The 24,998-nt window shown below is 42.1% G+C and overlaps 1 protein-coding gene across 1 annotated transcript; it reads right to left on the bottom strand.

Annotated features, from left to right (window-relative positions):
• Nucleotides 1-1,411: 1,411 nt before the first annotated feature.
• Nucleotides 1,412-24,998, bottom strand: nmd3 (NMD3 ribosome export adaptor). Its single transcript, XM_081369796.1, has 16 exons — nt 24,819-24,998; nt 24,567-24,615; nt 24,225-24,359; nt 23,141-23,237; nt 22,981-23,061; nt 21,384-21,512; nt 19,261-19,351; nt 19,103-19,181; nt 17,864-17,960; nt 11,552-11,669; nt 9,905-10,050; nt 4,520-4,632; nt 4,366-4,438; nt 2,648-2,754; nt 1,764-1,834; nt 1,412-1,680 (listed from the first exon to the last, which is right to left on the bottom strand). Exons 2-16 carry the CDS (start codon nt 24,608-24,610, stop codon nt 1,544-1,546), a joined length of 1,518 nt encoding a protein of 505 aa, XP_081225922.1. The 5' UTR covers nt 24,611-24,615; nt 24,819-24,998; the 3' UTR covers nt 1,412-1,543.

Below are 24,998 nucleotides of genomic sequence, written 5' to 3'. Positions count from 1 at the left end.
CATATTTAATCAAAATGTTTATATCAGAAGTAAAACATAGTTTAAATCATTATTTTATTTATTTAAACTGGTATTTGCGTCAGTTTCACTAAACGGCCGAACGCGCTCGTTGGCGCGGATATTTAAGAAGGGATGGATATTTGCTTCAAGTGTCATGCTTGGTGATTGAAAGTATATTTGTATTATCTTTCTGTTTAATGTTTAATTTTCTTTAGATTTTCTGTCTAAAAATGACCAAAAAGACACTTAACTCCAGCTCACCATCGGTGTCGCCAAACTGCTCCGTCTCCAAAACGTTCGTACGCACGGGTCAGAGTTTGCGTGCAGGTGCGCACATTTTCCCGTCAAGTTTGTTTTAATAAATCACAACTTATGCGTCGGAAGTGGCGTACGCCTCTTTCAGAGCCTGTTTTGTGCGTACGCAACGGTTATAAATGAGGCCCCTGGTCCGGGGCGGGCGGGGATAAAGGCTTTAAGCAAGCGAACATGACAGAGAGTGATGAGTGGACAGAGTGATGATGACATGACATTCAGTCAAAGTGAGCCCCCTCGTGGCTGGCTATTATGGCTACAGGTCATAAGTCCAGCACTTTTCATAAAAGTGACACTATACTCTTCAAAGACAGTTTCTCCTAACGTGTTTATTATTTTAGGTAGTTATTATCGCGATAGTAACTGAGTCCATTTCCTCGGATGAGATGGTTTTTATTCGTTATTTGACACTATAAACCATGCTATAAACACACACTGAGCTCCTCCAGATTTTATTTTGGCACTTCCGGTTACCGGCATTTTGAATTTGCATATTAGTTAAATATTTAGTTTCACCCGAAACATTTAGATTCAACATTTAGGTGTAACATTTAATATTTAGATTTAACTTTTTAAAATATCTCTAAGTTGACAAATATTGTTGTAAATGTGCTAAAAAGTGACCGTCAAAAATTCATACCAGTTTTTTAAACATTGTTTGAAGCTAAATGTGACTAAATGTTGTTGTTATAATCAGCGTGAGCCGCTTTACAAACGGCGCCCCATATACGTGCTCTCGAGTTTTGCTACTCTTTTTTTCCTTCATAATAGTCATTTGATTTTTCCCGTATCACTTTACAATAAGGTTCGTTGGTTAACATTAGTTAACTACATTAGTTAGCATGAACTAATAATGAACGGCACTTACACAGCATTTAATAAGCTTTGTTAATGTTAATTTCAACACTAACTGTAACAAATACAGTAACACATGTATTGCTCATGTTAGTTAATACATTAACCAATGTTCACTAATGAACTAAATGAACATTATTGTAAAGTGTTACCAGTTTTGAATGACAAAGTAAACAACAGCATTTTCATTTCTGGGTCAGCCATCCCTCTTATTTCTCAAGCACTGGTCATATAGACACACACACTGGGTTAAGATGTTTTATTGACTGTGGGACTTCATGACTGCGCCAGTTTATTAGGAAATGCACTTCTCTTGAAGACAGTGAGCACTGCTCCTTCACAGCCGTCTGACGTGTGGTGATGCTAGCTCATACGTTCATGAATCCGTCATCATGTCGGCCCCCTCTCCACCGGTGGCGTCACTCAGGCTCAGCTCCTCCAACATCTCGGCCAGAGAGATCCTGGGAGCGCCGTCGTCCTCCGTGTCGCTTTCCACAGGGATCTTTGAAGCATCTGTACAGGGAACATGACTGACATGAGTACAGTGAGAACATGACTTCAGGAGACGTACGCTCAGGGCTGACGGGGTTCATCACCTCTGAAGATGTTGACGTTCTTCCTCAGGATCTCGTCCTCCTCCAGGTCCTCCAGGAATTCATTGTATTGTCTATGAGAAACAAACATCATCAGGCGGGCAACAAAAGATGATCTGGAAAGAATAATGACTGAATGACACTCCTCCACGGGTTAGTGACATCACCAACCCTAAAATTTACATAAACCCCGCCCCCGGGAACACGATTTATAGATTATCAAGACAGAATATGCTAATCAATGACTAAGACGATAACTACACATCAGCAACAAAAATTCATCAACTAACCATTCAGAAATGTTGTCACTTCTTGAGTCTCTCCATCTTTGTTTGAACATGAAAGGCTAAAGTTCTTGAAATTGTCAGTGTGTGTGTGTGTGTGTGTGAGGTAATCGAAGCTGCTAAGAATGAGCTCTTGAAGCTCCGCCCCCTGTGCCGGGAGCAGCAGCTCATTTGCATTTAAAGGAACAGACACAAAAACTGTGTTTTTGCTCACCCTCAAAAAGTGACAATTTTGACGTGCTATATATAAATATCTGTGGGGTATTTTGTGCTAAAACTTCACACACACACTCTGGGGACATCAGAGACTTATTTTACATCTTGTGAAAAGGGGCATTATTCCACCGCTTTAAGGCTACATGCCAGTAAATAATTAAGTAAAATAAAAATTATTTTGTCAGTATCTTAAAGTTCCTGAAGTTATCAAGACAACAAGTGATTTTCTCTATTTCTTGTCAATACTGCAGATTAACTTTTAGGCAGTAAGGTGTCATTTGGTAATACAAGTTAATGCATAATCTAACATGAACTAACAGTGAGCGCTCTTAGCCTGATTGTGCGTGTGTTCCTGTAAATGTGTTAACCCGTGTGCCTGTGTCTGACCTCTCGTCATCTGTGTCTGCGGCGTCTCTCTCGCGCTCCAGCTCCCTCAGCTTCCACACGCGGTTCCTCGCTCTCCTCATGCGGTCGTAGCTCTTCTTTATCAGCACCTGCACACCGGCACACATGTTCATGTTCTCCTGCCGCTCAAACAGCACAGCTCAGCACACACACCAGTTCATGCAGATCTTCAATGCAACGCAACTCACTTTGGGTTAAAGCATGATAAAGTGACTGAAAACGTACGTTATGTTCAGATTTCAAGTGTGAGGTTTTTTTTTTATATTTTACAGCACATAGTGGAGGTTTCACTTCTGCTCACCAAAGCTGCATTCATTTGATCAGAAATACAGCTGTTTTCTGTGTGAATATACAGTGAATAATTTATTCCTGTGATCAAAACTGAATGTTCAGCATCATTATTCCAGTCTTCAGTGTCACATGATCCTTCAGAAATCACTCTAATATGATGATTTGATGATCAAGAAACATTTATGATTATTAGGGCTGGGTAAAAAAATATTGATTTCTCGATTTTAATTGATCCTCATTTTTACGAACCGATATCGATTCTTAAATCCCAAGAGTCGATTAGTCATCCTGTTTTCAGCTGATGAATGAATGTAACATGTAGCGCGTATCCCATCCAATAAATCGCAATAATCTTTGTGCTTCGTTATAAATGATATGAAACAAAGTCTCAGATTTCAAATTACGTCCATTTTCTTACGAAACTCAAAAACATAAATATCGTTTTGTTGCTGTGGCGTGAGATCGCTCTGGCTCAGCTCAAGAGAAGCACATGATCTTCTCTTCCGCATTAATAACACCAGTGACAGCGCGAGATAAACATGAATGAGCTTCTGGAAGTGTGTTAAAAGAGAGTACAACAATCCGTATCATGTGACATGGAGTCGCCCAATCAGTGTTTCAGCCGTGGAAAGACGTCAGTAAAACAGCTTGTAAACAATGTCATGTGACCATAAACTCGTTAGTCAGCGAGAACAATTAACTCTAGAGAGGAGCATTCTGCTGAATATATGCACCATATTACATATTCATTATAATTTTTAATGTTCTTCAATATTTAATGCATGTTTGAATAAATCTGGCAAGTTTTTATGACAGCCACCATTTAAATGTTTATATTTCATATAACTGTATTATAAAAATAAATAAATGTATTTTAAGTGTTTGTATACAAATCAGTTCATTTGTACCTTCAATATAATAGTGGGCTAATGAAGCCTGTAGGCGACAGCTGACTCCCATAGTTTACAGCATTAGTGAAGAGATTTGAAATATGCCATGTATTGTCCCTGATATCCAAAATAATCAACATTGAATCGAATCAGAATCGAAATTGAATTGAATTGCAAGCTTGTGAATCGAAATCAAATCGAATTGTGAAATTTGTGTCAATACCCAGCCCTACTGATCATTATCAGTGATGAAAACGGTTGAGCTGCTTCATAAGTTTGTGGAAACCGTCATTCATTTAATTCTTCAGGATTCTTTTATGAACAAACATTCAATAGAACAGCACTTACTTGAAATAGAATCTTTTGTACTAACATTATAAATGTCTTTACTGTCACTTTTGATACATTTAATGCATCCTTTGATGAATAAAAGTGTTAATTTCTTTCTTTTCACTTTCTGAGTTGTGATGAAGAGTTGTGATGAAGAGTTGTGATGAAGAGTTGTGAAGACTGTCTTACCACATCAGGAACATGGTGAGGGTTCATTTTGTTGAGGAACTCATCGTTGATATTGGCATTGGCAAAATCAAAGCTGAGGTATAAGAACAAAAGCGTGTTACGATCGACGCATTGGGTGTTGTGTGTGTGAAATCAGTGCAGTGTGTGTACGGACCCCATGACCAGGTCTCCGATGTTCAGCAGGTGACCCAGGAACGTCCTGCAGTGATACTGCTGACCCGAGTCCATCTCTGACGTCTTCTGGACCCAGACCTCAGCCAGCGTGTGCTGCAAACACACACACACACACACACACACACACACACACACACACACACACACACACACACACACACACACACACACACAACACACACACATCACTGCATCTTCATGCATTTTTTATTCTATTTACTAACCCAAGTCTCTAAATCTTAATCGTTTTCATATGTGAAATACTTAACAGAGGTGTGTGTGGGAGATCTCACCTTATTGAAGGTGTGTGTGGGAGATCTCACCTTATTGAAGGTGTGTGTGGGAGATCTCACCTTATTGAAGGTGTGTGTGGGAGATCTCACCTTATTGAAGGTGTGTGTGGGAGATCTCACCTTATTGAAGGTGTGTGTGGGAGATCTCACCTAATTGAAGGTGTGTGTGGGAGATCTCACCTTGTTGGAGGTGTGTGTGGGAGATCTCACCTTGTTGAAGGTGTGTGTGGGAGATCTCACCTAATTGAAGGTGTGTGTGGGAGATCTCACCTTGTTGAAGGTGTGTGTGGGAGATCTCACCTTATTGAAGGTGTGTGTGGGAGATCTCACCTTGTTGAAGGTGTGTGTGGGAGATCTCACCTTATTGAAGGTGTGTGTGGGAGATCTCACCTTATTGAAGGTGTGTGTGGGAGATCTCACCTTATTGAAGGTGTGTGTGGGAGATCTCACCTAATTGAAGGTGTGTGTGGGAGATCTCACCTTGTTGGAGGTGTGTGTGGGAGATCTCACCTTGTTGAAGGTGTGTGTGGGAGATCTCACCTTGTTGGAGGTGTGTGTGGGAGATCTCACCTTGTTGAAGGTGTGTGTGGGAGATCTCACCTTATTGAAGGTGTGTGTGGGAGATCTCACCTTGTTGGAGGTGTGTGTGGGAGATCTCACCTAATTGAAGGTGTGTGTGGGAGATCTCACCTTGTTGGAGGTGTGTGTGGGAGATCTCACCTTGTTGGAGGTGTGTGTGGGAGATCTCACCTTATTGGAGGTGTGTGTGGGAGATCTCACCTTGTTGAAGGTGTGTGTGGGAGATCTCACCTTATTGAAGGTGTGTGTGGGAGATCTCACCTTGTTGGAGGTGTGTGTGGGAGATCTCACCTAATTGAAGGTGTGTGTGGGAGATCTCACCTAATTGAAGGTGTGTGTGGGAGATCTCACCTTGTTGAAGGTGTGTGTGGGAGATCTCACCTTATTGAAGGTGTGTGTGGGAGATCTCACCTTGTTGGAGGTGTGTGTGGGAGATCTCACCTTGTTGAAGGTGTGTGTGGGAGATCTCACCTTATTGAAGGTGTGTGTGGGAGATCTCACCTTGTTGGAGGTGTGTGTGGGAGATCTCACCTTGTTGAAGGTGTGTGTGGGAGATCTCACCTAATTGAAGGTGTGTGTGGGAGATCTCACCTTGTTGGAGGTGTGTGTGGGAGATCTCACCTTGTTGGAGGTGTGTGTGGGAGATCTCACCTTATTGGAGGTGTGTGTGGGAGATCTCACCTTGTTGAAGGTGTGTGTGGGAGATCTCACCTTATTGAAGGTGTGTGTGGGAGATCTCACCTTGTTGGAGGTGTGTGTGGGAGATCTCACCTAATTGAAGGTGTGTGTGGGAGATCTCACCTTGTTGAAGGTGTGTGTGGGAGATCTCACCTTGTTGAAGGTGTGTGTGGGAGATCTCACCTAATTGAAGGTGTGTGTGGGAGATCTCACCTTGTTGGAGGTGTGTGTGGGAGATCTCACCTTGTTGGAGGTGTGTGTGGGAGATCTCACCTTGTTGAAGGTGTGTGTGGGAGATCTCACCTAATTGAAGGTGTGTGTGGGAGATCTCACCTTGTTGAAGGTGTGTGTGGGAGATCTCACCTTGTTGAAGGTGTGTGTGGGAGATCTCACCTTATTGAAGGTGTGTGTGGGAGATCTCACCTTGTTGAAGGTGTGTGTGGGAGATCTCACCTTGTTGAAGGTGTGTGTGGGAGATCTCACCTTGTTGAAGGTGTGTGTGGGAGATCTCACCTTATTGAAGGTGTGTGTGGGAGATCTCACCTTGTTGAAGGTGTGTGTGGGAGATCTCACCTTGTTGAAGGTGTGTGTGGGAGATCTCACCTTATTGGAGGTGTGTGTGGGAGATCTCACCTTGTTGAAGGTGTGTGTGGGAGATCTCACCTTATTGAAGGTGTGTGTGGGAGATCTCACCTAATTGAAGGTGTGTGTGGGAGATCTCACCTTGTTGAAGGTGTGTGTGGGAGATCTCACCTTGTTGAAGGTGTGTGTGGGAGATCTCACCTTATTGGAGGTGTGTGTGGGAGATCTCACCTTGTTGGAGGTGTGTGTGGGAGATCTCACCTTGTTGAAGGTGTGTGTGGGAGATCTCACCTTATTGAAGGTGTGTGTGGGAGATCTCACCTTGTTGGAGGTGTGTGTGGGAGATCTCACCTTATTGAAGGTGTGTGTGGGAGATCTCACCTAATTGAAGGTGTGTGTGGGAGATCTCACCTAATTGAAGGTGTGTGTGGGAGATCTCACCTTGTTGGAGGTGTGTGTGGGAGATCTCACCTTGTTGGAGGTGTGTGTGGGAGATCTCACCTTGTTGAAGGTGTGTGTGGGAGATCTCACCTTATTGAAGGTGTGTGTGGGAGATCTCACCTTGTTGGAGGTGTGTGTGGGAGATCTCACCTAATTGAAGGTGTGTGTGGGAGATCTCACCTTGTTGGAGGTGTGTGTGGGAGATCTCACCTTGTTGGAGGTGTGTGTGGGAGATCTCACCTTATTGGAGGTGTGTGTGGGAGATCTCACCTTGTTGAAGGTGTGTGTGGGAGATCTCACCTTATTGAAGGTGTGTGTGGGAGATCTCACCTTGTTGGAGGTGTGTGTGGGAGATCTCACCTTCTTGAAGGTGTGTGTGGGAGATCTCACCTAATTGAAGGTGTGTGTGGGAGATCTCACCTAATTGAAGGTGTGTGTGGGAGATCTCACCTTGTTGAAGGTGTGTGTGGGAGATCTCACCTTGTTGGAGGTGTGTGTGGGAGATCTCACCTAATTGAAGGTGTGTGTGGGAGATCTCACCTTGTTGAAGGTGTGTGTGGGAGATCTCACCTTGTTGGAGGTGTGTGTGGGAGATCTCACCTTGTTGGAGGTGTGTGTGGGAGATCTCACCTTGTTGAAGGTGTGTGTGGGAGATCTCACCTTATTGAAGGTGTGTGTGGGAGATCTCACCTTGTTGGAGGTGTGTGTGGGAGATCTCACCTAATTGAAGGTGTGTGTGGGAGATCTCACCTTGTTGGAGGTGTGTGTGGGAGATCTCACCTTGTTGGAGGTGTGTGTGGGAGATCTCACCTTATTGGAGGTGTGTGTGGGAGATCTCACCTTGTTGAAGGTGTGTGTGGGAGATCTCACCTTATTGAAGGTGTGTGTGGGAGATCTCACCTTGTTGGAGGTGTGTGTGGGAGATCTCACCTTCTTGAAGGTGTGTGTGGGAGATCTCACCTAATTGAAGGTGTGTGTGGGAGATCTCACCTAATTGAAGGTGTGTGTGGGAGATCTCACCTTGTTGGAGGTGTGTGTGGGAGATCTCACCTTGTTGGAGGTGTGTGTGGGAGATCTCACCTTGTTGAAGGTGTGTGTGGGAGATCTCACCTTATTGAAGGTGTGTGTGGGAGATCTCACCTTGTTGGAGGTGTGTGTGGGAGATCTCACCTTGTTGAAGGTGTGTGTGGGAGATCTCACCTTGTTGAAGGTGTGTGTGGGAGATCTCACCTTGTTGGAGGTGTGTGTGGGAGATCTCACCTTGTTGGAGGTGTGTGTGGGAGATCTCACCTTATTGAAGGTGTGTGTGGGAGATCTCACCTTGTTGAAGGTGTGTGTGGGAGATCTCACCTTGTTGAAGGTGTGTGTGGGAGATCTCACCTTGTTGAAGGTGTGTGTGGGAGATCTCACCTTGTTGGAGGTGTGTGTGGGAGATCTCACCTTGTTGAAGGTGTGTGTGGGAGATCTCACCTTGTTGAAGGTGTGTGTGGGAGATCTCACCTTGTTGAAGGTGTGTGTGGGAGATCTCACCTTGTTGAAGGTGTGTGTGGGAGATCTCACCTAATTGAAGGTGTGTGTGGGAGATCTCACCTTGTTGGAGGTGTGTGTGGGAGATCTCACCTTGTTGAAGGTGTGTGTGGGAGATCTCACCTTGTTGGAGGTGTGTGTGGGAGATCTCACCTTGTTGAAGGTGTGTGTGGGAGATCTCACCTTGTTGAAGGTGTGTGTGGGAGATCTCACCTAATTGAAGGTGTGTGTGGGAGATCTCACCTTGTTGAAGGTGTGTGTGGGAGATCTCACCTAATTGAAGGTGTGTGTGGGAGATCTCACCTTATTGAAGGTGTGTGTGGGAGATCTCACCTTGTTGGAGGTGTGTGTGGGAGATCTCACCTTGTTGGAGGTGTGTGTGGGAGATCTCACCTTGTTGAAGGTGTTTGTGGGAGATCTCACCTTGTTGAAGGTGTGTGTGGGAGATCTCACCTTATTGAAGGTGTGTGTGTGGGAGATCTCACCTTGTTGGAGGTGTGTGTGGGAGATCTCACCTAATTGAAGGTGTGTGTGGGAGATCTCACCTTGTTGAAGGTGTGTGTGGGAGATCTCACCTTGTTGAAGGTGTGTGTGGGAGATCTCACCTTATTGAAGGTGTGTGTGGGAGATCTCACCTTGTTGAAGGTGTGTGTGGGAGATCTCACCTTGTTGAAGGTGTGTGTGGGAGATCTCACCTAATTGAAGGTGTGTGTGGGAGATCTCACCTAATTGAAGGTGTGTGTGGGAGATCTCACCTTGTTGAAGGTGTGTGTGGGAGATCTCACCTTATTGAAGGTGTGTGTGGGAGATCTCACCTTGTTGAAGGTGTGTGTGGGAGATCTCACCTTGTTGAATGTGTGTGGGAGATCTCACCTAATTGAAGGTGTGTGTGGGAGATCTCACCTAATTGAAGGTGTGTGTGGGAGATCTCACCTTGTTGAAGGTGTGTGTGGGAGATCTCACCTTATTGAAGGTGTGTGTGTGGGAGATCTCACCTTGTTGGAGGTGTGTGTGGGAGATCTCACCTAATTGAAGGTGTGTGTGGGAGATCTCACCTTGTTGAAGGTGTGTGTGGGAGATCTCACCTTGTTGAAGGTGTGTGTGGGAGATCTCACCTTATTGAAGGTGTGTGTGGGAGATCTCACCTTGTTGAAGGTGTGTGTGGGAGATCTCACCTTGTTGAAGGTGTGTGTGGGAGATCTCACCTAATTGAAGGTGTGTGTGGGAGATCTCACCTAATTGAAGGTGTGTGTGGGAGATCTCACCTTGTTGGAGGTGAGGCCAGCGCCAGCCCCTAGCCTCTGGTCTCTGATGACGTCGATGTCCATGACGAGGAACTCCTCGAGCTGACGAGGGCTGCACAGGCTGTTGAACGGGTGACGCCAGTACGTGCTCCCGTCCACCTCGGCCACTGAAAACCACACGTCACACACTAATGAATACAGCGCATGTGACTCCATCCTCAACAGAACTGGCCATCATGCCTCAGTTTGATTACAACCATATTTCTGTCACGATCTTATATCCATTAACATGCTAAAACAATGCTAATATATCTGGTGTCGATTAGATCTGCTACACACGCTGCCGCCGCAGAGACTCTCCATACACGTAATGGGTTTCATACTGTACAAACTGTATATTCTCTCTCGTACACTAACCCTACCCATCTCAGTTTTACATGTAAAAAAAAAAAAAAAAAAGTTTAGTACGTTGTCATTTAATAACATTTTTTTTTTAATTTAAGCAATTTAATAAAAATAATAATTTAAAAACAAATTTTAAAAAAAAGTGTACGTTGTAATACCCATGTGATTATACACATTTGAGTCATTATAAACCACATATACAAGCACGCTCACATTTGCTCTGACTCACGCTCACACTCTCGTTTCCAACCGTTTAGAGTCGGGAATATTTATCTGAGTCTCTTCTGCCCACCAAGAGCTGCATTTAATTGATCAAAAATACAGTAAGAACAGTGAAATATTATTCTAATGTAAATCATCTGTTTTCTATGTGAATATACAGTAAAGTGTAATTTATTCCTGTGATCAAAGATCATTTTCAGCATCATTACTCCATCATTACGTCTTCAGTGTCACATGATCCTTCAGAAATCACATTAATATGATGATTTTAAGAAACATCATATTAATGCATCTTTGCTAAATAAAACTTAACTTTTCAAAAGAAGAAAATCGTACTGACCCCAAACTGTTGACCGATACTGCACAGATGCATTTCTGCTGCACACATATGGATACGTTAATATTTTTAACATAAATACTATAATGGGTCAAACTGAATCAAAAAGTTGCCATCTAAAGCATAACTTATTTACTCTACAGATTTATCTAGTTCACATAATCTTTCCCATATAATTAATTTTCAAATTATTTATTTCAAAATGAATAACGATGATGTAAAATTAATATAAATTTAATTTCTGCAATTTTTAGGAAGGCGATTTATTATCGCAAAGAAAAAAAAAATGAAATAGCGTGATTCACACAATCTGCTTCATATCGGCCATTCTGTTTTCTAAGATATCGGCATTGGCTATATATATAGTCGACCGCTAGTCTTGTCGATTGAACGAGTGTGTATTTTCTAACTCTAAGCATTGCTTATGTGCTCATTACTGGTGAAGTCATGAACAGGGAAGACTGGAGTGACACGCAACACAATCAACAGCGGATTCATTTACATCTGCATTTACTGTACGACGAGCATTATAATGAGACAAATATTATAATATTGACAAATCGATGTAATATGTATTTGGCTTATTTGTAAAGTACAGTAACAGTGTTATTAGTAGCATCTGTCGTTACAGAGCCCCCCCGGAGTCAGCACACTACACGAGGAGTGCTGTGAGGCGAACGGGGTGTGTGTGGGCTGGAGCTCACCCTGCAGGGTGTTGGGGTCCATCAGGTGTATGGAGCTGGAGACCCGGATACACACACACACCTGACCCATGTTACCCAGACTCTGGGCAAGCCGCGGAGACAGACACACCACACTGTCCTGCAACACACACCAAACACACTCAAGTTATGCACAACGTGTGTGTGTGTGTGTGTGTGTGTGTGTGTGTGTGTGTGTGTGTGTGTGTGTGTGTGTGTGTGTGTGTGTGTGTGTGTGTGTGTGTGTGTGTGTGTGTGTGTGTGTGTGTGTGTGTGTGTGTGTGTGTGTGTGTGTGTGTGTGTGTGTGTGTGTGTGTGTGTGTGTGTGTGTGTGTGTGTGTGTGTAGAGCTGAACCTACAGGACAGAGTAATGTGAAATATTCTAATGGCTATACTAGGGCTGTGGAACGATTAATCAAAATAAATGCAATTTATTTGCATACTGTGTGCGTACTGTGTTAGTGTATATTTAATTTGTATACATAAATACACACACATGTTTCGAATGCGCATGCGTCGCGTCTGAGCGCGTTGTTGTCTTTGGAGCTCCATCGATTGATTTATAATTCTTGTTTTCTCTTTAAACTCACTTACAACGAACATTTTCTACTTTTCCTCACCTCATAGTTATAACGCGGATTGTTGAGCAGACGCGTCTCAAGCCTTGTGATCCAACGCTGGATACTCTTATAGGTTACGTCCGTGGATCACGGCTGAACGCGTCTTCTCCGCACTCATTTAAGTTACAAACAAACATTTTTCACCTATCGTGCGTCTACTCTACACCCGTACCACTGAAAAGACGGATTATATCCAAGACTTAAGCCATAAATTAGTATTAATATTGATAGCACCACTGGTAGCGTCGTTGTAACTTAACTTACTGTCCATCTGTTAAAATGGCGAATATATCAAATGTAAGTAGTCTACCTTTTGGTGCAGGTGAGGACACATTTGAGCTGCACGCGGTGCAGTCTGAGCTGGAAGCTGTTGAGAAACAGATCCACGACCTTTTAGTAAGAAAAGCCGAGCTGATAGACCGGCGTTTGGCTCTCGAAACATCGCGCGCCGAGGCACACAAATCAGAGATTAATGTTACTAACCCGCTGACTCCGACCTCGTCTACTCCGTGCGTTCCTCAACATCGGTCCCGAACGTCGAGGTCGCGATCAGCCATGGTCTCGTTCACTCCGGCTCCAACATGCCATCACGAAGCCTGGATTTTTCCGCAGCGGAAGTCGCGAGTCAGGTCTAGACCAAGAAAACTCTCTCCGACCCTCCCGGTTTTCGAGATATCCACACAAAACCGCTTCTCCCCTCTTCGCGAAACAGAACGCGATGCTGTGATCATCGGCGATTCCATCGTTCGACACGTACACGTTACGTTAAATAAAAGTAAGGTGCATAGTCACTGCTTTCCTGGTGCTCGTGTTTCTGAAGTCGCTGCTCACGTTCCCGAGATTCTGAACGAGCGCGTCGGAACCGTTGTCCTGCACGCGGGAGGGGCCGACATCAGACTGCGCCAGACGGAAGTTTTGAAGAAAGACTTCAGGAATCTGATCGATACGGTACGCAGCACATCGCCTGATATAACGATTATTGTGTCAGGACCGCTTCCCACGTACCGACTAGGTCATGAAAAGTTTAGTAGTTTATTTGCGCTAAATGAATGGTTAATGTCATGGTGCAATGAGCAGAAACTTCTCTTTGTAAATAATTGGAATCTGTTTTGGGAGCGTCCTAGGCTTTACCGTGCTGATGGCTTACACCCAAACAGATTCGGATCGGATCTTCTGTCAGATAACATCTCCAAAATGTTAAATACCTTTTGACTAGTAAACAAAAGTCCAAATCATAGTCTCTGCTGCACCAATTTAACTGATATAAATAGTGTAGAACATTGCATAGAAACTGTGTCTATTCCTCGTTTAGTGAGATCAAATCATAAATCTACTGCAGGATCTAGAAAAAATCTAATTGTTATTAAACCAGAAAATGTTGCTATTGGTAATCAAAAACAATTTTTAAAGCTAGGTCTTCTAAACATTAGATCACTCACACCTAAGGCAGTTATTGTAAATGAAATAGTCACAGATAATAGCTTCGATGTACTTTGCCTTACTGAAACCTGGCTTAAATCAAATGATTAATTTGGTTTAAATGAGTCTACTCCTCCTGGATACTTCTATAAGCATGAGCCCCGTCTGAATGGTCGTGGCGGCGGTGTTGCAACAATCTATAGAGATTTTCTCAATGTTACTCAGAAAACGGGTTATAAGTTTATTTCATTTGAAGTACTTGTACTAAATGTTACGCTCTTAGATGATAGAAAAACATCCCTATTATCTCTAGCCTTGGCTACCGTATATAGACCGCCTGGGCCTTACGCTGATTTCCTAAAAGAGTTTGCAGATTTTCTCTCAGACCTATTAGTTAACTTCGATAAAGCATTAATTGTTGGAGACTTTAATATCCATGTAGATAATCAAAATGATGCGTTAGGGGCTGCGTTTACTGATTTATTAAACTCCTTTGGGGTCAAGCAAAACATTACCGGACCGACTCATCGATTTAATCATACACTCGATTTAATTATATCACATGGAACCGATCCAACCGATATAGATATCATTCCACAAAGTGACGATGTCACTGACCATTACATGGTAACTTGCATATTACGTACTCCTGTAATATATCATGCTGCGCCGCGTTATCGATTAGGCAGAACAATCCTTCCATCCACCATAGATAATTTTTCAAACAGCTTATCGGATCTGTCTCAGCTGCTCAGTGAACCCAAACAAACAGATGAACTTGAGGAATTAACTAGCACTATGAGCACCATTCTCTCTGGATCATTGGATATTGTTGCGCCCATTAGATTAAAAAAGGTCAGAGAGAAAAGTAAAGCACCATGGTACAACAGTACTACGCGTGTTCTAAAGAGAGAAACCCGTAATTTAGAGCGTAAATGGAAACAAACCAACTTAGAGGTCTTTAGAATCGCATGGAAAGACAGTATGTCACGTTATAAAAAGGCCCTAAAAGCGGCCAGGGCTGAGCATCTACGCAAACTAATAGAAAACAACCATAACAATCCTAAGTTCTTATTTAACACCGTGGCGAGACTAACAAATAAACAGATGTCTCCTGAACAAAGTATTCCATTACAGTTTAGTAGTAATGATTTCATGAAGTTCTTCACTGAGAAAATAGAAAACATCAGAACCACAATTGTAAACGTTCAATCCTCAATCGCGCCTTATAATTCAGCCTCAATTATCACGCCGCAAGAACAATTACAGTGCTTTTCAACTATAGAACAAAAAGAGTTAAATGAATTTATCATTTCCTCTAAAACAACAACATGTTTATTAGATCCCATACCAACTAAACTATTGAAAGAAGTGTTACCTGTAGTGGAAGAGCCTCTCCTCAATATTATTAACTCGTCTTTATCTTTAGGTCATGTTCCAAGAACATTTAAATTGGCAGTTATAAAACCTCTCATTAAGAAACCACAATTAGATCCGAATAATCTAGTAAATTATAGACCCATTTCAAATCTACCTTTTATGTCTAAAATACTAGAAAAAGTTGTGTCCGCTCAACTGGGCTCTTTCTTACAAGAAAATGACACCTATGAAAAGTTTCAGTCTGGATTCAGGCCGCATCATAGCACTGAAACTGCGCTCGTTAAAATCACAAATGATTTACTTTTAGCTTCTGACCAAGGCTGTATCTCAATATTAGTTTTACTTGATCTTAGTGCTGCGTTCGATACTATAGATCATACAATACTCTTAGATCGACTACAAAATTATACTGGTGTTCAAGGACAAGCATTAAGCTGGTTTAGATCGTATTTATCTGACCGCTACCATTTTGTTTATTTAAATGGAGAAAAATCTATCATAACTCCAGTAAACTATGGAGTGCCGCAGGGATCTGTGTTAGGCCCTCTATTATTCTCAATATATATGCTGCCACTTGGAAATATTATAAGGAAACATGGAATTAGTTTCCATTGTTATGCTGATGACACTCAAATCTATATTTCATCACGGCCAGATGAAAACGCTAAATTATCCAAATTGACAGAGTGTGTTAAAGATATAAAAGATTGGATGACGCATAATTTTCTTTTATTAAATCCAGACAAGACAGAGGTACTACTTATCGGTTCAAAAAACCACCCACAAAACCTCTCACAATACAACTTTAACATAGTAGGATGTCCTGTTACTTCATCCTCTACAGTAAAAGACCTGGGTGTTATATTAGACTGCAACCTGTCTTTTGAAAATCATATTTCATATGTTACAAGAACAGCCTTTTTCCACCTTAGAAACATTGCTAAGCTACGTAATATGCTATCAGTTTCTGACGCAGAAAAGTTAGTTCATGCATTCATGACCTCGAGACTAGATTACTGTAATGCGTTATTAGCCGGTTGTCCTGCATCCTTAATAAACAAGCTACAGTTAGTTCAAAATGCCGCCGCTAGAGTTCTAACTAGATCAAGAAAATATGATCATATAACACCGATTTTATCATCCCTACATTGGTTACCTATAAAGTCCCGTATTAATTACAAGGTATTGCTACTGACTTATAAAGCCCTAAACGGCTTAGCTCCAGTCTATTTAACCGATCTTCTATCGCCCTATAATCCATCGCGCTCTTTAAGGTCACTAAATTCGAGGCTTTTGGTCATACCTAGGATATCCAGATCCACCAAAGGAGGGAGAGCATTTTCACATTTAGCACCAAAACTCTGGAATAGTCTTCCGGATACTGTTCGTTGCTCAGACTCACTCTCCCAGTTTAAAACTAGATTAAAGACGCATCTCTTCAGCCAGGCATTCATATAATACTTTTAATCTTACAGTTAAATCCGACCTCTAGCATATAAACGCCAGAGGAGAACTGGCCCCCGACTGAGCCCGGGTTCTCCCAAGGTTTTTTTTTCTCCATTAGGTCACCTGATGGAGTTTTTCGGTTCCTTGCCACTGTTGCCTTTGGCTTGCTCAGTTGGGGATATTTGGGGATATTTAATTGAATTAATCAATCAACGATACTATTGATCAGCATTACCGAACGTAGACGTTCCACTAGAAACAAACATTGATGTATTGTTCTAATTTATTACTGTGAAGCTGCTTTGATACAACCTGTGTTGTGAAAAGCGCTATATAAATAAACTTGACTTGACTTGACTTGACTTGACATGCATGTATATATTTAAGAAAAATTTATATATTTTACATACATATATGTAATATATAAAAATACACAGTATACACACAAATATTTCTTAAATATACAGTATACATGCATGTGTGTGTATTTATGTAACAAAATAATTATACACAGTACACACACATATATTATGAAAAACGAACTGTTTGGATGCGATTGATCGTTCCACAGCCCTGGATTATACTGCACTACTTTAAAGACTTCATATTTACGAGAGATGTGCACTCGTATTAATTATGAATGAGAGAAAGAAATATGGTGGAATAAGTCCCGCCTTCTAAATAAAACAGCCAATCGCTGATTGGTAAAGCCATCACGCATGTTCACTGGCCAGAGGACAGACTTTCCTTGAAAGCGACTTTATCTACACGCATACAGTCTCTTCAGCACGACACATCATTCCAGGTTTGGTCAAACGGCTCAGAGGCTGTAGTGTTTCAGGACTCTGCTAGCCAAGCTCAGCTCGCTCCACTGAGAACAGCCTCATTCAGATCCTCTCTGACCCAAACTACTGCAAGAGCCACGTAAACCCAGCGCCTCCACGTGAGTGCAGCGACACACACCTCTTTCTCAACGTTACTCTGATAACTGGGAGTGTGTTCATTCACAGGCAGTCCTGCCACAGTGACAGAGAGCTTTAGTTACTGTATAGTGTGTGTGTGTTAATGTCCTCCTCCTTCCGCCAGTAAATAACATCCGCACTCTGACGTCAAACCCGGTCCTGATCCCGGGACTGAATTTCCCAGCATTCTGGCTCTGGCTTGCGTTCACACAGAAGGCTCTCCGACATTCATTCAGGAATTAAGGTCCAGTTTGAGTGCATCTTAAAATTACTGGATGCACATTTTCCTAAAATAAGCAGACAAAACTTCTTAAATACCGAAATGAACTGTAAGCGACCCCTGAACTCCCTCAAACCCATACGAGGGTGTGTAAAAACTGACAAACTATAAAACTGAAGTGCAATATGTTTGTGTGGACGTCAGTGTGATTTCCAGAATCGGACTCATTGACCGACGGCTGTGTCCGTGAGTCCGGGGCGAACCCCACCTTGCACACGGGAACGATCTCCACGGAGAAGGTGCTCTTGTAGTTGTAGGTGTTGGAGTGAACATCATGAGAGATCAGCCGCTGAGACGCCTTCGCCCTGCAGAGACAACACTCACCGTCAGATCTCAACGAGAACCTCACAATAAGGGTTTGATGCAAGCCATCAGCTCTCTCTCAACTCCCATAATGCTTCACTTCTATCCTGATTTTGCCGAGTCAACCACTCATTTGGAATTTAAATCACTGCATTTAAAGGTTCACTTGAGAGTTAAAATTTCCTGATGTTTACTCTCCTCCACGTCATCCGAGATGATCATGTCTTTCTTTCTTCAGTGGAGAAGAAATGAAGGTTTCTGAGGAAAACACTCCAGGATGTTCCTCCATATAGTGTCTTCAATGGGGTCCAACGGGTCGAAGGTCCAGATGTGAGTTTCAGTGCAGCTTCAAAGTCTCGACACGATCCAGCCGAGGAATAAGAGTCTCATCTAGACAAACCAGCGGACATTTTCTAAAAAAACATTTATATACTTTTAACCTCAAATGCTCGTCTTGCACAAGCTGTGATGCGCCACACATTACATAATCACGCTGAAAGTACAGACATAGTGTTTACAAAGCGAACATACAAAGACTAAATCAAAAGCCATTTACAATCAAAATAAATCAATAAAAGGTAAAACAACGATTGTCGGATGATTTTGAAGTTGGAGTTTTTTTGCCCTACCCAAACTTTTTGAACCGAAACAAGCGTGACCTTTCAGCGTGATTATGTAATGTGTGGCGCATCACAGCTTGTGCAAGACAAGGACTTGTGGTTAAAAGTATATACATGTTTTTTTAGAAAATGTCCGCTGGTTTGTCTAGATGAGACTCTTATTCCTCGGCTGGATCGTGTCGAGACTTTGAAGCTGCACTGAAACTCACATCTGGACCTTCGACCCGTTGGACCCCATTGAAGACACTATATGGAGGAACATCCTGGAGTGTTTTCCTCAGAAACCTTCATTTCTTCTCCACTGAAGAAAGAAAGACATGAACATCTCGGATGACGTGGAGGAGAGTAAATGACCAGGACGATGTAACTCTGAAGTGAACTCACCCTTTAAACCACTAAAGTGACATGAAATTGTGTGTATCGTGTTTAGGCTCAAATGCTTAGGAAACAGAAAACAGACAAACAACATCAGTGAGTGAGTGAATGTGACTGAACTGCGGTGTGTGTGTGTGTGTGTGTCAGACCTGCAGGGAACGGTGCACTGAAGGAAGTCCACCATCTTCTGGCCGTGCTGCTTGGAGCCGTAGTAGAAGTCGATGCCCTCTGAAACATGAATAAGAGATGAATACAGAGCCAGTCACGCGTCACACACACACAGCACTGAGCATGATGGGAAACGCACCGTGAATCTCCTTGATGCGCACGGTGTTCTGGTGCAGCTTGTGCTTCAGGATCAGCTGCTCCAGGTAGTAGAACGTCTTCTTGTGGACCGTCTGAGGGAACATCACAGGTCAAACCATTTAATACTGAATCCCTGCTACCAATTTTAATACTAGCGATGGGCATTTTTCTAAAATAATGTATTTGAATATTCAGGCTCATAAAATTTGTTTATTTAAATGACGTTTAACAAGTAAGACGTTATTTTTTAAGTTTGTTATTTTATTTTTTGTCACCTTTTCTGCACAAGCTCACGGTTAGGCAATACACACAAGCTTACAATATAAGGTTTTCTTTTAGTTGGACAATATGTGCTAACAAAAACCATAAAGAACAAAAGCATTTAAGCTCAAGCAGCGCAAACTAATAAAGCAGATTCAGCCAGTTATCGTCCACTCGAGTCCTGGTTATCGTGTTTATATTGTTTCACGTTCATGTTGAGAAAAACAGTAATATCCACACGCTGGAGTGAGAACGCTGCGCTGACAGACGCTGCGGAGACTCAGAGATGGCGGTGTGTGGAGCGAAGTTTCTAACAGCACACAGTGTTTTCTGTTGTTAAAGCAGGGTCAGTTTCACAAAGATAGACTTTGACTATGGCTTAGATATAGTAGATAGTCAGACTTCAGATAGACATCTAAATCAGACCGCTGCACAAAGCACTTAAGACTCTGACTATCTTAAGTAGGACTACACTGCAAAGCATTCTGGGTAAAATAAGACACTTTTCAAAACAAAAAACATGGCGGATGAAGTAAGCACATTCAACCGCTCAGTGCAGTTTACCCCAGTGGAAAATATGTGTTTGTTGGAGGAGTATAACAGTTACAAGGACATTTTACTTGGGAAATTTAGCGGAGAATGTAGTAACAAGAAGAAATGTTTAAATTATGAGCCATTTTCCCTTGTCTTTTGGCTGTTTGTAATGTAACTGATTGTTACTGCTGGTTGCCAAGGTAACATAGAGTCTTAGACCCAAGTTAGCCTGGGGGTAAGGTGTCTGATTTGTTAGGTCTAAATTAAGCCCGTCTTTATTTTTGTGAAACAGTCTAACTTGCATTAGACTAGTCTATGAGCACATTTTAGACTTGTCTAAGACTATAGACCGGTCTAAAATAGCTTTGTGAAACCGGCCCCAGGTCTCCCTCAACGAAACTTAAAGGAAGCATAATCATTCTGCTATCAGAAGTTATCATCTCTTAACAGTAATTCCATTTTTTAATATCATTATTATATAAGATGAGTCATCTAATAATTCCAAACTTCGTGAGGCGGAGTTAAACACGCTCCACAGCGCCACCCAGTGCATTAAGCTGTACCTGCGAGTTAGCGCTGGGGTTTATCATGGATCCACTGCATTTACGGCCAGCAAAGAGACATAGTAAAATTCTGATAGTATTTTATTTTTCAAAAAATAATTCCAATTTGAATATTCGTGCACAGCCTTATTTAACACCACAGCAAACCTCAGTTAGGCTAGCGTTGCTTCAAGTATAGTTCATAGCTTACTCACTCACGCCTGTTTCTGTTTATCTGTAGTCACAGGACAGTGTGTTTATATCACATTTAGAAAGAATGATCACTTCCTCCACAAACACGACCTGAGGAGCTTTAGCACTCTCTCCAGTGACGGTCCCAATACAGGGATATCTTCAGTCAGAGAAACAGAGGAAGCTCCCGGAGAACCAGAGGTGCTTTATTTTATGACATACGCTGAGCTAAATCTGGATATCAGACGAGACGCACCGACAGATCAAATAGAAACATGATTGTGATTGCCTATATGATGTGTCTGATGTCTTCAAGCTGTCGTATTTACCATGTTTACTACGGTAATGGATATTTCAAAGACTCACTGCGGTCTGAAAGTGAGTTTTGAGCTAAAAGGATCGTAAAAGTCTTTAATGCTGATGTCAGCTGGTATATGAAATCATCCGGACCGACAGTGGAAACACAGACACAGAGTTTGGACAGTTGGTGGATCTTCTCCTGATATTAGAAGCTAGAGTCATCCTGGAACGGCCTAGTCTACAATACTAGCAACCCGGTCCCGTCGGGTCGAGAGTCGATGTAAAGCTCACGCACCTTCTGCCTGACTTGCACCACTGCTTTCCAGAAGTCCTTGGCCTCGACCCGATGGCAGTCGTCACACATCTGATGCAGGATGACGAACTCCACCACGAACACCTGCTGCAGGATGGCCCCGTTCAGCACCTGCGGGACACGCGCTCACTCAAACACAGCTCTGACTGGGATATAACCTCAGACTCACACACACACTAGGGCTCAGCGATATTCTGATTTAACATCGACATCGCGATGTGCGCATGAGCGATAGTCACATCACCGGAAACATGTGATGTGAAGGGTAGTAGCACCCATGGTGTATTAAGAGAACGGTAGCACACAGTAAACACGAGCTTGTTGTATGGCTTGTTGCTGGGGTGACATGCACGTTCTGCATTCTGCATTCACTGGCAATCCTATTGCTAAAAATGGGCGACGAAGAGGATCCGCCGCAAAAAAATTATGATTTCGTACCAAAAAGAAAGTCAAAAACAGCTATTTGGGACTATTTCAGCTACAAAAGGAGGATGCTGACCAAAAAGAGGTACTTTGCCTGGAGTGTTATAAAGTTGTGGATGGTTGTCTTTTTTAAAAAGTCTTTTGTCTTTTATTTTTCGTGTTCGCATTTATGAGGAAAAAACAATGTTACGTGACAGTTCTCCATTACGGACGCAACCGTTATGAAAGCGCCACTAAAAGACTGCTTTAAAACTTTCACAGAGACCTCAAACAGAAAGCACAAAGCCTTTCTTTAAAGCGAATTTAGTTTTGTATTAATTGTATCTTAATTTTAATCAATGTTTCCTGAACCAATTGCCTGGATTTAATAAATAAAATATAGCAGACAATGGATAATAACGACAGAGGCGCCGGCGCGTGAACTGGAGCTTAAGCTATCATCCATGAACCGAAACTCAGCGTATAACGTAGCCTACTCGCCTCACACACCTAAAAAAAAATATATATATATATCTATTATCTACAGAAATCTCTACTTTTAAACAGAACCATTCAAAACAAAATAAAACTATGTAATCCGTATGAAATGTGCATTTCTCTCCGGCGCGTTCACTACTGTGAAGATGACGAGTCATTATCGTCAACTTCATCTTTGCAGCCGACACAGAAAACACTTGTTTATTAATAAACAATTAAAATGTCTCATTGCAATATTTTACATATTCATAATCATTACTTTTGCTGGTTCTTTGTAACAGCTTTTAGGTGCCGTTTACATGAACGCGTCACTGCATCAGCACCGAAAACAGAGAGAGCGAGAGAGAGAGAATACGATTTTTTTTACTTATCTTGAGGGATTATAGCCTAATGAACAAACAAACATCTGTTAAGAGCGCCGCCACGTTGGATTGCGTAACGTTCACCGAATTCTGACAGAAATATGTTCTAATTTTGGAATAAAATATTAAGTGACCTTTCTGTCACTTGTACTGAAGCTTGCTTATTAGTGAAATTATTAATATCATGGAATGGTAATTATTGACTTTAGCCTGGATTGATGGCTCGCAATATCGTAATATATATCGTTGGGAAACAAATATCGCAATGTAATTTTTTTTCCAATATCGTGCAGCCCTAACACACACACACACTGTACCTCTTTCTGGATGGTCAGCTTCAGCTTGATGCGTTTAGAGTGGGGTTCTGTCCACAAGAAGCCAGCATCGATGAGCCTCACCTGGGTGGGGATGAAGCACAGCGTGAACTCGGCGTCAGCTTCAGCCGTTCCTGACGGGACGAGTGTGTAAGTCACCAACCTTAGTCATGGAGGCCTTCAGCTTCTTGAGGCACAGCGCCAGAAGCTCCCGGGACTCCAGAGCGCACTGCATCCAGGTGCCCGGCGGCTGCAGGTACCTGAGCACACAGGAGAACACTACTTACACACACACACACAGGGCCTAAAACTAACTTTCTGCCACACCTGCCAATGACCATAAATATTTAATACCGGCCATGAAACCACTGAAAATTCACAATTCTCTATTTCAATGTTCTACACCACAGCTCTAGCCTAACTATTATACATTTAAAACATTATTAAAGACTAGCAAATAATCAGTAATGAAATAAGAACAAATAATCAAATTACAAGCAAAAGCACAGATAAATACAATATAACAAAGATACAAGCAGTGCTCTTCAGGAAGGTCTTCAAGTACCGAAATGTAATAAAGTAAGCAAGTGTAAAATAACAATGCATAGTCCTCACTGTACAAGTTAAACATCCTTATTAATTAATCCTTATTAAAGTTTTTAAAAAATAGTTATTCAGTCAACAGCAGTGAGATTTTTTCTTTGTCCTTTGTTTAACACTGAAAACACAGACAGTAGCAGGAATATGAGGATACTGTCGCTTTAAGAGCGAATGCACTGATCCAATACACGGATACACGTGCGTTTGCGTTCACTTAAGACATAATCTACTGTGTTTACTGGGATACTCAGTAAATAATAATAAAATTCATAATTTTATGTGAATTTGTCCGCTCAAGTGCAAGACGACGTGAAAGAGAGTTTAGTATCCGCACGCAAGTATGTATTTAGTATTTACATATTTACATGTATATAAATTTCTGATGATGATTTATTTATTTTTTTATTTAAGTGTGTGTAACATTTTGTCTTAACACGTTTAAAAGGACTATGTGATTTCAGTTGTCTGCTTTTTAATGATCTCAAGGAATAGTTCACCCAAAAACTTCTACCATCATTTACACCTAATGTCATTCCAAACTGTGGCATTTATCCGATATATATATAGATAGATAGATAGATAGATATAGATATTATATGTGTGTGTGTGTGTCTCAGCTGTGAAGGTGAAGACTGGTGTTGTCGTACCGTTCACACTGCCTGCAGAAGTGGACTGACACCTGTTTGGGAATGCCTTCGGAGATGTCCACTTGAGTCCTCAGGCAGGACACACACATGTTGGCAGGGTTTGGAGGAATGGGAACACCACATGTACAGCAGAGACTGCAGAGGAGACACAGAGATTATACACACTTCTCCAACAGGCTTGACGAGTTGGAGCGTCTCTAAAGTCATACATTCGTATACACGTTTCTCAAGGGGAAAAACACTGTTATAAGGTGTCGCTATATGAACACTGTTATAAGTTATCACTGTTATTACAGTTTTATATTATTTATGAGATGTGAAGAGGACACGTGTAATACTCACATGTTGCCGTGGCTGCTCGATGGCGGGGCCTGCATGTACTCCATGATGACTACAATAACAGTGAAATCACTTTAATAGACCAAACTCTGTTCGGCTCTGCTGTCATTCATAAAGCTTAAAATATAGATGACAATATGATCTTCCCTATTGCGTCTGATTCCGTCACTGTGCCACAGTGCTGTTTAGAAGGGTGGCTATCAGTATAAACCGCTAACTTACACACACACACACACACACTGTGTCAATACTCACTGTGTTGGAGAATCAGCGCTAACCAACTCAATAAATTATATCAATATTTCCTCGCGAACATCACATACACATGTGTCTGCGACTGCTGATGACGTCACCACGCGTGGTCACTCAGAATGACAGGACCCAGAAAGCTGCCCGTCATAGGCCTGAATGTAATGCGAGTAACATGAGTAACAT

The sequence above is a fragment of the Scardinius erythrophthalmus genome (genome assembly GCF_964197995.2).
Source record: "Scardinius erythrophthalmus genome assembly, chromosome: 7".
Classification (NCBI taxonomy): Eukaryota; Metazoa; Chordata; class Actinopteri; order Cypriniformes; family Leuciscidae; genus Scardinius; species Scardinius erythrophthalmus.
This window is presented reverse-complemented; position numbering and strand designations above follow the sequence as displayed.

Bases quoted from the DNA above. Each gene is read 5' to 3' on its own strand.
- nmd3 (XM_081369796.1), bottom strand. From the start codon at position 24,610: ATGGAGTACATGCAGGCCCCGCCATCGAGCAGCCACGGCAACAT. The intron at 23,062-23,140 runs GTTGGTGACTTA...ATCCCCACCCAG, and splicing joins TGAAGGCCTCCATGACTAAG to GTGAGGCTCATCGATGCTGG. The intron at 21,513-22,980 runs GTACAGTGTGTG...CGTGTCCCGCAG, and splicing joins AGCTGACCATCCAGAAAGAG to GTGCTGAACGGGGCCATCCT.